At 37.4% G+C, this 14,099-nt stretch overlaps 1 protein-coding gene and 1 pseudogene across 1 annotated transcript in view; one reads left to right on the forward strand and one right to left on the reverse strand.

Moving 5' to 3' along the window:
* Positions 1–971, forward strand: part of LOC104416443 (zinc finger protein GAI-ASSOCIATED FACTOR 1) — a 4,515-nt gene extending 3,544 nt beyond the window's left edge. Inside the window, 1 exon segment of the mRNA XM_039299644.1 lies at positions 837–971. Within this exon segment, the coding sequence (XP_039155578.1) occupies positions 837–971 (135 nt within the window).
* Positions 972–4,411: 3,440 nt separating this feature from the next.
* On the reverse strand, positions 4,412–12,996 carry LOC120287011 (annotated as a pseudogene).
* Between the last annotated feature and the right edge of the window lie 1,103 nt (positions 12,997–14,099).

The raw sequence follows: 14,099 nt of genomic DNA on the forward strand, positions 1-14,099 counted from the left end.
GTAAACCTTCACAAAGTCCAACAAAGCTTCTTCTATTGATCGAAACAATCAAAGACCCAAAAAGAATTTCGAATTTATTTTCTTGTGCATAATCTTGAATATTATCTTTATCAGAAAAATATCTTCACGATCAAATAATAAAATTTTTATCCAAGCGGATCGCATTTTGCAAATACTCAAACTCGAGACATAATTTAACACATCCGACATGATATACTGCCCAATTACTATCCTCTGACAATTTATATTTGATTAATCTAATTCAAGAATATTCATTTGTTAGACTTGTTGGCTTACACGCCACTGTCACGTGATATATCCTATATTGAGAATACTCAATGAGCTTTGACTCTAGATACTTGGGAGCATCTATGCTTGTTTTATGTATGTTATGCTTGTGATGCATCTTGTTTTGAGTGGACTGTAGAAATATTTAAGTTCGTGCCAATTTGACTAATTTTTTATCTGGATAAGTGCATTGGAAGATTTAAAACTTATCATAAAAATACAATTAAGCCATGAAACTTTGAAATCAAGTTCTAGAACTTGTCACATTGGTCTAATCTAAATCCTACCATTGCATTTTTGAAAATTTCGGTACTTAACTGCAATTTTCTAACAAGTTTTAGTATTTCCAATATACTTATTTTTTTTTCAACCTCAGTAATGTTTTTAAGCAACAATGAGCTTGACATATCTCTGTTTTCGGAATTTCAGTGGCTATAGGAAACAAAAGGACGTCCTCTAATGAATCAACAATCTTCTGCCATGACAAAGCTGGAAGAGAGATGAGTGTCTTCCATAGTTATAAAAAATGTTCATGCAATAATCTGTAGGAATTCGTCTTCCTGACGTGCATGAACATTTCCGGCCATGAAACATTTCACGGTGAAGACATTCTGTCACTTAAACCGGCAAAAGGATATCGAGCTTGTTCTTTTGGCGAGTGTATTGCCGTCAAATATGCCTGATTAATTCCACGACTATTAGCATTTGTTTAAATAGAGCATACAACCTAAAATGCTCACAAAGGTAGCTGGTACTGGATCCTCATGTCTGCCCATGAAATTCTGAGTGCCTCAGACATGGCATATCAGGCACACAAACAATTCTCAACCCAGAAATTAGTACGTACACAACAAAAGTTAAAAAAAAAAAAAAAATTGGTTTGGTTAATGTGGAAATTTAACATCATGACAAGCATAAAAAACTGTTCAGCAGTACAGTAGAGAGGTCAAGACCTGAGAACACTGTATTGAGACTTATTCAGATGAACACTTCAGATAGTCACTGAAAAGCTAAGGAGCAGATGAATTGAATAAAGAACAATGGCGATGATACTACCTGCGGCTGAATTTGTAGGGGGAGAGAAGTCCTAGAAACCGTCATAGATGCCATAGCGATGGATGTTCATGATTAATCTTTGAGCTTACTATTGTGGAAAAGTATTAGTGATTCGCCAAACGTAACCCATGACCCTTCCTTAACCAAAGAACGCATGCAATGACATCTTCTGGAGAGCGGCTCCTGGAATTTTTCCATCCACAACCTAATTGCATTATCAACCTACTGACACATAAAAGATGTCAATAGGCAATGTGCTGTTGCACCACTGGACCCGCAAATGGTCATCAATGTTGGTTATACCGCCAATAATTTGTACCTGACCCTTCATAGTCGTATTATTCGATTAATCTATTTAAAGAACATTCATTTTCTTCAAACATGCTTTCTCACGTGCCACTGTAATATGATGTTTTTGATACACAAAATACTATCTCTTCAAGAGCTTTGACTCCTATATACTTGGGACATTAAATTGTTTTAGCAACAATGAGCTTGGGATATCTCTGTTTTCGGGATTTCAGTTGCTAAGGGAAACAAAAAGGACGTCCTCTAATGAATCGACGGTATTTTGCTATAACAAACCTGGAAGAGAGATGAGTGTCTTACATAGTTACAAAACAATGATCACGCAATAGTTGGTAGAAATTTACTCTGCTGACGTGCATGAACATTCTGAACAAAAAACGGAAAACATGCATGAACATTTCCGGCCAGGAAGCATTCACGAGGAGCTGAGAGACACTCTATTTCTTAAAGCAGCAAAATGATTACGAGCTTGTTCTTTTGGTGAGTGGAATGAATAAATTGTTCAAAAAAATCCTAAACTTATTGTCCGACCACTAATTTAATTCTAAACGTTTTAATTTGATCAATGTTGTCTAAAACTTTTGACAATTTTTTGTAGTCCACCTAGTTAAATTTAGGTCGAAAATCAGTGATGGAGCAATTTAGTAAACACTAGCTGTTTTAAGTGATACAACCGATAGCTGATATAGATGATCTTAAATGATGTGGCGTCGTTTCACAATTTTTTAATATTCTTTCTTTTTCTTTTTTAGTAATTTTTTTTCCTATTCTTTCGTTCTCTAGTGTTCATTTTCTTCCCTCCGCCGGTGGCCGATGCCTCAGTAATGACCGGCGACCATCATAGGCTACAAGTGAGGGCATTGAGCGAGACTTGCAAGCCTTCTCCTAGATTTGGGCAAGGGCCCTATAGGCCCTCATTGGCCATAGGCAAGGTTGGGGACTTGCAAGCCCTTGCCTAGATCAATCCTCTAATGGGGTCAATGCCTGCCATCACCAAAGCCTCAATGTCTTGCTCTGGAAAGAAAATGAACAGCAGAGAAGGAGACAATAGGAAAAGAAAGAAAAAAGAAAAAGAGAGGAAAGGAAAAAGGGAAAAAATCTGAAAATAATAACAAAAAATTGCAAAATGACGTTGTTTCATTTAAGATCATCCATGTCAATTGCCAATCATGCAACGTGGCCTACCTTGTTGGATGTAGTAGATTTAGGATATTTTGAATATTTTTCTCCTATTAAATATGCCTGGTTTATTTGATATCCTAAAATTTGTCAACTTTGTGAAATCAAGTTCTAAAATTTGTTGGCACTTTTTTCATATTGGATGAAGTTAATGAAATGACTTGATTACAACTACTTGGTAAGTTTTATGACTTGATTGTAATTTTTGAAAATTGTCGGACTCAATTGCATCTCTATAATAAGTTTTAAAACTTGATTACGCTATCTAAAAATTTTAAGATTTTCAATATACTTATCCCTAAAATAAAATAAAAGGGCCTACCCCTTTACATGAACTCTTTAATTTAAACGCACCATGGAATTTCCTGTCCTTTTACACAATTTCATTAACTAAGATTTTATTTTATTTTTTGGGTTAAAACCAAGATTTAGTTCTTCTTCTTCTTTTTTTTCGGACCAGCCAAGATTTAGTTCAAAGATAGATATTTTGAGGAGAAAAAAATTTCAGCAAACTATGCAAGGATTTGCAAAAGATCGCAACAATATTACCAGAAGCATATAATTATTTATCACTGACAAGAATGATATAGTCAAAATTATTTTAGTAGTTTACCTTAAGTTTAGCAAGATCTGCTTATTCGGCAGCCTTGAGTTTCTTCGATTCCTTCTCTCTTGCCTTCAAACAGATATAGAAATGGCAACGCAGAATATCAAGATAGATTGCCATTGACAAAGCTGTAAAAGCCTACTCAATCGAGCAAAACTGGGACAGTTTTTCCAGCAATCTTGACCACCTCCGTAGCATGCCGTGGAAATAGATAGGAACACATGTAGAGGGACAAGCTGATTATCACTTGCTTTTAGTCAAGCATTCGAAACTTTGAGATTCATGCACTATAAGATAGCTAGACAAGCAAAAAAAATGATGGGCATTTCAGTTGAGGTGTCAAGAGCAATTAGATTGAATTCAAACCAAATAAAGCTTGACGCAGAAAAGAGAAATGTTGTGCATTGAGCGAATATATGACAAAATAAGTGCAAAGAGAGTCAATGATGTTCTAGCGCTTTGGCCAATTGAGTTCTTAAAATTTTACTTTGCTTAATTGAATCCTCGGCCTTTTCAATTTCAGTCAATTGAGTCCCTCAACCTTGATCCTCGGAAATAGTCACATGGCTATGATTTTCCAAGTTGATAAGAAGATGCTCGAGAAGAAAACCGGGTAGGAGGTGAAATGGGACCTAAGTGCAAGTTTTACTATTTCAGTAACTACAATTGATCTGACAGAAGGTTGAACTTTCATGGATCTGGCACTTCGTTTGAAGCTATACAAACAGAAATCAGCGGGCTCAAGAAGCCAATCTTTTAGACAGTTTCTGAATTATCACACAGAAAAGCACTAGGATATCTTTACACATTCACTTATTATATCCTCTATAAACTAACAGTTATTAGAGTATATTAGGCATCATTTATTTGTAGTACATTAGGTACAGATGTCCTCTCTCTGAAATTCCCTCTTTTCCTCTTCTTACGATTAGCTTTGCCAGAAGATGTTTCCAACTTCCGACATTGATGATGTCATTTCAAGGAGTTCTCAATGTTTATCACAAATCGGTACTTAACATCTCTCTTGATGAGCCCCTCAAGGGCTTCATTGGCATAATCGATCAGTATCACTTCGATTTCTTGGTGTATGTGCTGTGGCGCACAGAGGTCTATCATTTCTTGGATATACTTCATTCCTCCAGTAGCGCTACCCAAAACTGTTTTCATACCTGCAAAAAGTTCATTGTGAGCAACTTAGTTGGCTCGCCTATCAGGTATCAATATTTCATTCGGTAATGAGCTTTGAGAATAAAAACATACCAAGGTTAAGGGAGGAAGTACACTAATGGTGCCATAAGTTATGTACGGCGCTCACTTTGGTGTCAAAAATTTCTGTCGGATCACTTAAGTGCCAAAAATTTTGAAAACGATCACTTTGGTGCCATCATCGATTTGGTTGGTGGAAATCTGACGTGACAATTTTTTATTAATTTTTTATGCCGACGTGGATCGTCGGATAATACAATCAACAAACAAAGAACAAAACGATGCCGTTTACCATTTTCCCCCAAATAAAAACCCCTAAATCCCTAATTTCGACTAGAACTGGAAGTTGAAAACCCTAAATCCCCAATTCGACCATTTCGAGTGCATATTTCGATTTTCTGCCAAAGTTATCAACTTGCTTTTGCAAATGGAGGACAAAAGTTTCAACAGTGGCTCGCATTCCTATAAGAAAAGCGAATTAGATGGTGAGTGTTACTGTTATTGTGGGTTACCGAGTCCGAGAAGAATATCTTGGACTTGGTTGAATCCCGGGAGAAGATTCCATGGGTGCGGCAGATATAGAGAAAGCTCGAAGTGCCATTATTTCAAATGGGTTGATAGGAAATTCTCTAATCGAGCGACATATGTGATATTGGAGTTACTTGAAGGCCAAAATCAACCTCCATCTATGTTAATGGACGAGCTGGGGGATGTCGACTCAATACAAGCTCAAATGAAGGGTTTAACATCTCTGATGGACCATTTGAAGAGAGAGGTTTCAAGACTGAAAATTGAAAGAAACTTTTATTGAGCGTTGATTGTATTCTTATTCTCTTGGGTAGTTTATTCAAATGTAAAGTGAGTAATGAGAAGAAATTTGTATGTCTACCATAGTCGAAGACGTGGAATATGCACTTGTATTGGATTATTTATAAGTAAAATGTGTTTTTTGGTTTGTTGCAATTTTTATATAGAGCAGAATGTTTTATTGTTGTAATCTATAGGTAGAAATGTAAGGTTGGACTTGGAATGCATTAGTTGTGAGCACTTAAAAGTTTTGTTGTTTAGTTGTGTATTATCAATGTTTGTTTTTGTTAGTTTTTACTTCAAATATAATGGTTTACTGCATTTTTTATTTGGTAATAGTTTGCTGCATTGAAAGCAAACTGTAATGGTTTGCTGCATTTTTTATTTTGTAATGATTTGCTGCATTGAAAGCTTTTGGTAATGGTTTGCTGCATTTTTTTATTTGGTAATGGTTTGCTGCATTTTTTATTTGGTAATGGTTTGCTAGTTTGCTGGTTTGCTTCAACTGTTAAACCATGGCTGAATGGCCGAAATTAAAGAATGGTGCCAAATTCACGATTGATCATTTCAGTGCCATAAGTTGTAAATAGTGATCGCTTAAGTACCAAGTTTTTATAGAAGTGATCATTTAAGTGCTAGTCGCAATTACAAAGTGATCACTTATGTTGCACAAGTTTTTTAAAAAATAACATGTTAGTGCCAAACGTCACATTCCAAATGCACAGAGTTCTTGCACCAGTTGAGTTGCTGGTGCATTTTCTTGCACCAACCCATACAGATGTTGATGCAACAAGATGTACCAGCACCCAAAGTGCTCTTGTAGCAGCACATATAATCAGAACCCCACAAATTCATTATAATCCACAACTTTAACCAACAACAGCAACATTGCAGCAACAGCAACATTGCAATAACAACAAAAATAAAATATATAGCATAACTAACTTGCTAGCATTCTAGCTGAAACCAACACAAGAGAAAATGAAAAGTCATTCCAGTACTTGCCATTAACATTGCTTGATTGTTTACAAAATACAAAATACAAAATACAAAAAAAAAAAGTTCAGCACTTTCCTAAAAAAAAACAATGGCAATATGCAAGCAGCAACTACCATTGATGATATAATATCCAGCACACTCCTAAAAAAAGAAAACATGAAAAGAGACCATGTCCAGCATCACATAAAAAGAGACCATGTTCAACACCCTCCCATCAGTCAATATTGACAACACCCTGATCTCATTTTCCTATTAGAGCTTTGAATTGATTCATAATCCGAGCATTCTTTCGAACTGGATGTGCAGGTTCTTAACTGGGCTTTCTGTCACCTCATTTTCCTTTTCCTTGTTTTTTACGGCAGCTATTTTTGTTCTAGCACGTATCATGTGTTGGTCCATATCATCACTACTGCTCCCAATCGTTGGTTGAGATGGAACTAGTGATGGGTTCTTTTTGGATGGCTGTTTCGCAGCTATACCCACTGTCTTCTTCTTCTTCTTCTTCTTTGGAGCACTCTTCTTTGGATGCGCCCTTAATTCTTGAGTTGGCCCACCTTTGAGAGAAGTACCTCTGAAGTTCTCCCAGGCTACAAGAACATAATGATATTGTCAACCAAATGAATTGAAGTACAATAAATTAAATGCATAAGGCCTATAAATTTTATATTCAAAATAGTCATTCCAGTACGTTCATCTGTGTAAATCCCATAACCATATTGCCTTAATTTTTTTCCAATAGCCCCTTTTTGTTCGCTGTGATGCATTATTTTCAGTAACAACAATCTGATATTGCTAGTATGAGTACCTAGAGGGGGTGAATAGGTATATAAAGAGTTTTTCTCAAGCAATTGCACAATACTAGACAGTTGGATGAAACGATAATCAAAGTAAAACTGAGAGAAGAGAAAATTTAACACGCGGTTTATAGTGGTTTGGCTTATATCAAGCCTACGTCCACTCTTCTTCACTAACAGCCTATTGGCTGGATTCCACTATGAACAAGAGAGAGGTTACAGCACAGCTTTGCCTTGATTCCACAGTGTAGATGTTCTACTACACCTCCTCAAGATTTCTCACAAATATAGACTCTCTCTTTCGTATACAAGTATTCGCTCAAAGGATTTGTCTAAACAAAAAGAAGCTTCAGACTTTGGAATTATTCTATCGCGCACACCTTGAACAACTAAGACAGTCTTCCTTATATACTCCTTTATGCCATTATACCCGTTGGCACTTACCAAAGGAATTCCTCAAATCTACCCGTTGGACGGAATCAATTAGGAAGATTGTCCAAGCTATAAATGGAACGTGTTGATAGCCCATCAATCATGTTCGCCCATACAATCAGGATCTCGGTTTCCATAAGCAGAACCTTCCAATAATATTTAGGCAATCACCGGATCTTCAATTATCGAATCAATCTTCGATCAATCAAAGGACTCCGTTTATGTCTTCTCCAGCCATGAGATCTTCTCTAGTTGATAAGGTTAAATCCTCAACGAAACATCCAGTTACGGATAACCTTTCTTCAACGGATTAGAGATCAATGAGGATAGACTTTGAGTCTTGAGTCTGGCTGTCCCAAGGTCTTCAGACTTTAAATAGCAGAGTCTGCAAGCCTTCAGACTAGACTGATAGAAACGATTTGTCAACTTCAAAACACTTCAAGAAGATTTCTCCAACACAATCCTTGTAGCAACCTCTGCAACTTGTGCAGTTGCTCGTCTTCTCACCTAAGAAACACATAACAAATGTAAATTTTAGCCCATAAAAAGGCCAAACACAGTGATGTACAACTTACAGGATATTTTTTTCTTGTTTGCTCAACGGTGGACTCGGTTGTTATTGTTCTTTGTCTTACCAATTCTAGTCCTTATCCTCGCACTTGAGCCTACAACATGGCCTTTTCGGCCCTTTAGTAGGCCTTACAACAATGTGCTGTATTAGGATTATGACCAACTACAACGAATAATTACACATCTCATTTTCATAGTGGAAACACATGGAGAAAACTTCTCAAATTACAAGTGCATGACAGAGGAAAAGCACAAGAGAAGCTAGTACACATGGTCAACCATCAAACTCTATCGAATAAGAACTCTAAAGTTACTGAGATAAAGAGGATACTTACCTTACAGTATGGCTTTCTGTTGCCCTTTAGTAGACATTACAGCAGGGCCTTGTTCTCCCTTCAATAAGCCCAACAAGAAACTCTTGATAAGTCATGTCCCACGGCATTGAATCAACCATTACATCTTGCTATTGATACTGCTTTTTCAGCTCACAACCTTTCTTATCGTGCCCTTCCTTGCGGCAATAGAAGCATTTCATATTTGATCTAGTCCTACTCATCCTTTGACTTGATGCCTCTTCCTATTGCATTCTTCGTCTCTTTTTTTGCCTTCATATTTGCTTCTTCAGCGGTAAAGGTAGAGGGCTTTAATGATTTGTTGGCTCCCAAAATTTGCTGCTTTTGATAGGCTACATCATGAATTGGTATGAAGCAAGGTATGAGCTTTTTTTGTACCAATCATCTAGGTAATCATCTAGGTTTTCTTGTTTCATCTGAATAGCACAAATGGCATGAGCACAGGGAATTCCATTCAGTTGCCAAGCTCGGCATGAACACTTTCTTCTATCCAAGTTGACAACATACTTATTATGATTTGGAATAATCTCATACCCATTATCTTCATTCCAAACTGGATGGCAGAACCTACTAACAGCAATATTTGCATCCAATCTCTTCACAATCCTAGGGCCACAGTCTCTACTCCATTTTGTAGCATCATCTCTTTGCCTATGCAGTCTAGTCATAACCATAACTCGAATATCATCAAGCATGCTGATGATTAGTTTGCACCTAGCCTCTAAAATTCTACCATTGAAAGCTTCATTGAGGTTGTTATCAATGTTATCGCATTTGAACTCTTCGCTGAAGAAGACCCGACACCAGTGCGCTAATTTGAAATCAACCATATTCGTACTCTTTGCTATCTGCCAGAACTGCTTCTACAACATATCTCCTTTGAAGTTCCTTGACCAGTTTGCATATATGTGCCTCGTGCACATTCTATGCTCAGCATGTGGCATCAACTCAGAATAAGTCCATACAAAAATTCAAACCAATAAATACAAGTCAAGAAAAATATGCAAGTGATTAATATTAAAAGGGAGTGAATTAATTGATAATGAAATTACCTTCTATTGGTTGCTCATGAATGCCCATCCTCCCCATCGGTTATCACAAGGTCAGTCATCAAATTTTTAGGAACCATGACCAAATATCCTTGTTCTCTATCTTTACCACCGCCCAAGTTATCGGGAACATTTAATTATTGGCATCTCTCCCCACAGCAACCAACAACTCCCCCTTGCATAAACCCTTTAGAAAGCATCCATCCAATCCTATAACTCTTCTACAACCAACCAAGAAGCCCCGTTTGCATGCATCAAAACAGACATAAAATCTATCAAATTTAGGCCAAAGATCAGGGAGTGGCCTCTTCACAACCTCTACATATACCCTACTGGATGGGTTTTGAAACATGTATTCACCAGCATAATTCCATACCTGTGCATATTCTTCTTTATACCCACCCATCAATATTTTCATCACCCTTATCTTAGCTCTCTTACATTGATTCCTCGACACATTAACCTCCACTTGCTCCTTCACTAATTGTTGAAATTGAGAACTCTTGATCTCGGGCATTGCTTTGATAGTATTGAAAAAATTCTTTGATAACCACACACTTGTTACCCTTTTATTATTAAAGATAATTGGACAAGTATGCTCCTCCTGAAAGGACCTAAGCTAGAATGACCTATTCTTACTAAGCGCAGCATAGAGCTTCCATGAACAATTAGGTTGTGAGCACTTAGCTCTCACAAATTCCTTCGTGTTTCTAATAAATTTAACGCTCCTCTATTCACCAATTGAGTTCTTCACAACAGCTTCCTTGGACTGTTTGGCATTGTCAAATCTCATGCCCACCGACAAAATAGGTTTATCAACAGTTGAATCATAGAAAGGATACTTACTTTTTCTTCGAGAAACAGGTTCTTCATCATCATTGTCAAGCTCATTTTCCGAACTAGTAACTTCATCGCCACAGCTTTCTTCATCTTCACTTCTATTACCCTCAGCTTGATCTCCATCCCTATTTACTGGCTCGGACCTTTTTGCTAAAGCTACAAGTTTTTTTTTCTCAGAAATTCCCTTTGCTTTTGTCTTGACTGTACGAGTTCATCATCATCTTCGTCACTTGGAAAATTTACTAAAGCCAAACATTCATCTTCCGATTCATTAGATAAAGCAATTTCCCATTCTAATCCAATGAAGTCTTCATCGCCCACATCTTCACCCAAATCTTCACCCAAAATTTCAGGACATCTCCCTCTTTGTTCATCTCTATCAATATGACTTATCTCCCTCTCATTTTGCCCTTCATCTAACCTAAACTTATCCCCGACTTGATTACTCGTTTGAACAAGATCCCTCACTTCTCCTCCTTCAGTGGTCATCTGCTCATCCACATCCTTATCCTCATCCTCACTATAATACTCAACATATACCTTAACTTTTTCATCGTGAAGATAATGGTAAATGATATCCTTAATACCATTATCGTTGTTAAAAAAATCTTAACCCATCCTTCAATTCCTTCCTAGGAACACAGTAATGTAGTTTTTGCACTTTGCAGCGTAAAAAATACACCAAATCTCTCAGAAAATCAATATATGATGGCTTCCAAACATTGACATAAATAGTACCTTAATTTCCACTATTATATTATCAATCTTCAGTGCCAATAACAAACTCTCCACCATAGTAAACAATGACGCTTACCTGATTCGTGTCCATGTCGATGCTGCACCCAATGAAAAAAAAAAGAGTCATTGTCGTTTTGTTGGAACCACATGACAGAATCGACAACTTCACATGTAGGTCCTTATCATTTTGTTGTCAAGGAACAAATGCGACTAAAATCTCCCCAATTCGATGGATTTACAGAAATAAAAGAAACCGAATTAAATAAACAAAGTGAGGTCCCCACCACTCATTTTTCAATTCAATCACATTCATATTCGGTCCCCCACAAAAGCAGTCCAATTAATTAAATAAACAAATTCGGTCCCACCACTGTTTCCCTCCGAGTCAAGCCTCTCCGCACCATTTTTTCTGTTCGGTCCTCACAACAGAAAACGAACAAACGATGGAAGAATCAATTTTTCTATTCCGTCCCCATAAAAGTGACATCCCCACCACTTTCCCCACTACTTTCCGCTTGAGCCAAGCCCTCAATTTGCCCTCCGTGCCCTAATTTGCCCGTCGGAACCCTAATTTTTTCGCAAAATTGATCCACGTAGAGAACATGACAAACTTGAACGATCGTGAACAATGGCGCAACTACAACGGTGGCCAAGCGACAGTGGGCGAGCGACAGCAGGCGAGCGAACGACGGTGGGTGAACGACAGTGGGTGAGCGAGCTCCGGCCAGCGTCGAGGAGAATAGTATACGAACCCTATTTTACTCCCTCTTCAGCAACATCGTTTTTTGCTATGGAGCAACGCGGCGTCGTTTCTTATGTGAATCCACGGTGGATGGCAAGAAACAACGTTGTTTCTTACAAAGAAAGGAAAACGGCGTCCTTTTATGCTATCCACCTGGACAATCTTAAGCCACATCGTTTTTTTTTTAAATATAAAAGCCACGTATTTATTTTGGCCGGAATTTCTCGCCGGTGGCACCAAAGTGATCGTTTTTTCTCCGATTTGGCACTTAAGTGATTTGACGGAAACTTTTGACATCAAAGTGAGCGCCGTATACAACTTATGGCACCATTAGTGTACTTTTCCCCAAGGTTAAGGCTTGCCACACTGAATGTAACTTCGCTTTGGGACCCAACCAACGCTAGAACGCCACCCGTCTTCAAAAGAGACATGTAAGGATCAAATAGGTGATCAGCAAATGCCGTGTCGATTATAAAGTCCAGGGACTTAGCCATGGCCTGCATGTATTGGAATCATCGGATCACGGTAGCACTTGACCTTAATGGATCTAAAGTATTGATAATTTTAAATCTTCCGCCTGCCTTCATCTATTCTTGGTCGGATGAGATAACGAAATGGTCGGCACCAAGCAAGCTCGGTGCTTCCTCCTTTTAGAAATGCTTGTACTAAACATAGCGAATTTCAGTCCATAAGCCTTCCCAAGCTTAATTGCCATGTGACTGAGCCCACCGAGTCCAATTACACCAAGACCGAGTCCAATTACACCAAGAGACTTACCCGGTTGGTTCATCTTGTGACGCACCATTTGAGTGTATATTGTGATTCCAGCACAAGGCAATGGTGCTGCTAAAGCCAACGGGAAGTTTTCTGGAATCCTGAAGCAGTACCTGTTAATGAAGCACCACAATTAAGTTTCCAAATCACACCAAAGGAGGAAGGGATTTCCCAATAGAATCAGCATCCCATCTTTTTTGTACAACGGGATTCAAATCACATTTTACTTGCGTAGAGCACAATTCAACATCATGTGGTTTTTGTGATTCTTTTTCTGACCACAAATTGCTTAAGACGAAAACTTCTTGCTGTAGCGACGAAAGTAAAGCCACTGCAGCATACAGGAGGCCATACTTGATCAAAATTGAGAAAAGAGGCTTGCTCTAACAGAGTACACTGGAAGCATATTGCATATGCATGGCAGATCATGTAATTTCTCTATTCCCCTCAATCATGTCTCTAAGGGACACGATATTCCCGTGTCGAATACAAGAATCCGTGAAAGCACGTACATTTTATTACCCATTTGATCTAACACTTACCATCTAACTCTTGGAAACAATCTAAAAAAAGGGAGGAAGAGGAGATAGAAGGCAAGAATTGAGCAATTTCCATCTGTTTCTCTCTTTTAATTAAGAGTTAATATCCTAAAAAACTCCAAATTGGTACACATGTAACAAATTTACCCCGATGGACTATTAAAAACCCTAAAATTATATATTTATGACAAATTTACCCCAAACTAATTTATTCGACCACAAAAAAAATGGTAAATTTGTGACAAATATATCCTCCACTAAATTGAATTAATACCATAGTAAACTGTGACAAACGGAGCGTAAAATCTCAAATTAATATACTAGTCAACTGTCACATGTCATTTAACTTAATAATTTGACAGTAAAATTTAATGAAAACTAATAGAAGGTAAATTTGTCACAAGTGTACCAGTTTAGAGTAAATTTGTCAAATATATAACAATTTAGAGTTTTTGTGGTAAAAAAATAGTTTGGAGTAAATTTGTCACAGGTATATCAGTTTGGGGTTTTTAGAGTATTAACCCTTTAATTAATTTAGTTTTAAATTTAATTTTATAAATTTTTCATGAAAAATTCATATGTTACACATGTCATTGTCACTTGATGTGTATGATATATAGAATAGTCCAAGAAATTTGACTTTAGATACATGGGAACCGCGAATGGTCATACATTGTCGATTACACATTCAACATGATGTATTAGCTAATCATAGTCCTCTAACGGTTTATATTTGCTTAATATATTTCAAGAATATTAATTTGTTAGACTTGTCCGCTCACACGCCGCTGTCACTCGATGTGTATGATAAGCAGAA

The sequence above is a fragment of the Eucalyptus grandis genome, chromosome 8 (assembly GCF_016545825.1).
Source record: "Eucalyptus grandis isolate ANBG69807.140 chromosome 8, ASM1654582v1, whole genome shotgun sequence".
Classification (NCBI taxonomy): domain Eukaryota; kingdom Viridiplantae; phylum Streptophyta; class Magnoliopsida; order Myrtales; family Myrtaceae; genus Eucalyptus; species Eucalyptus grandis.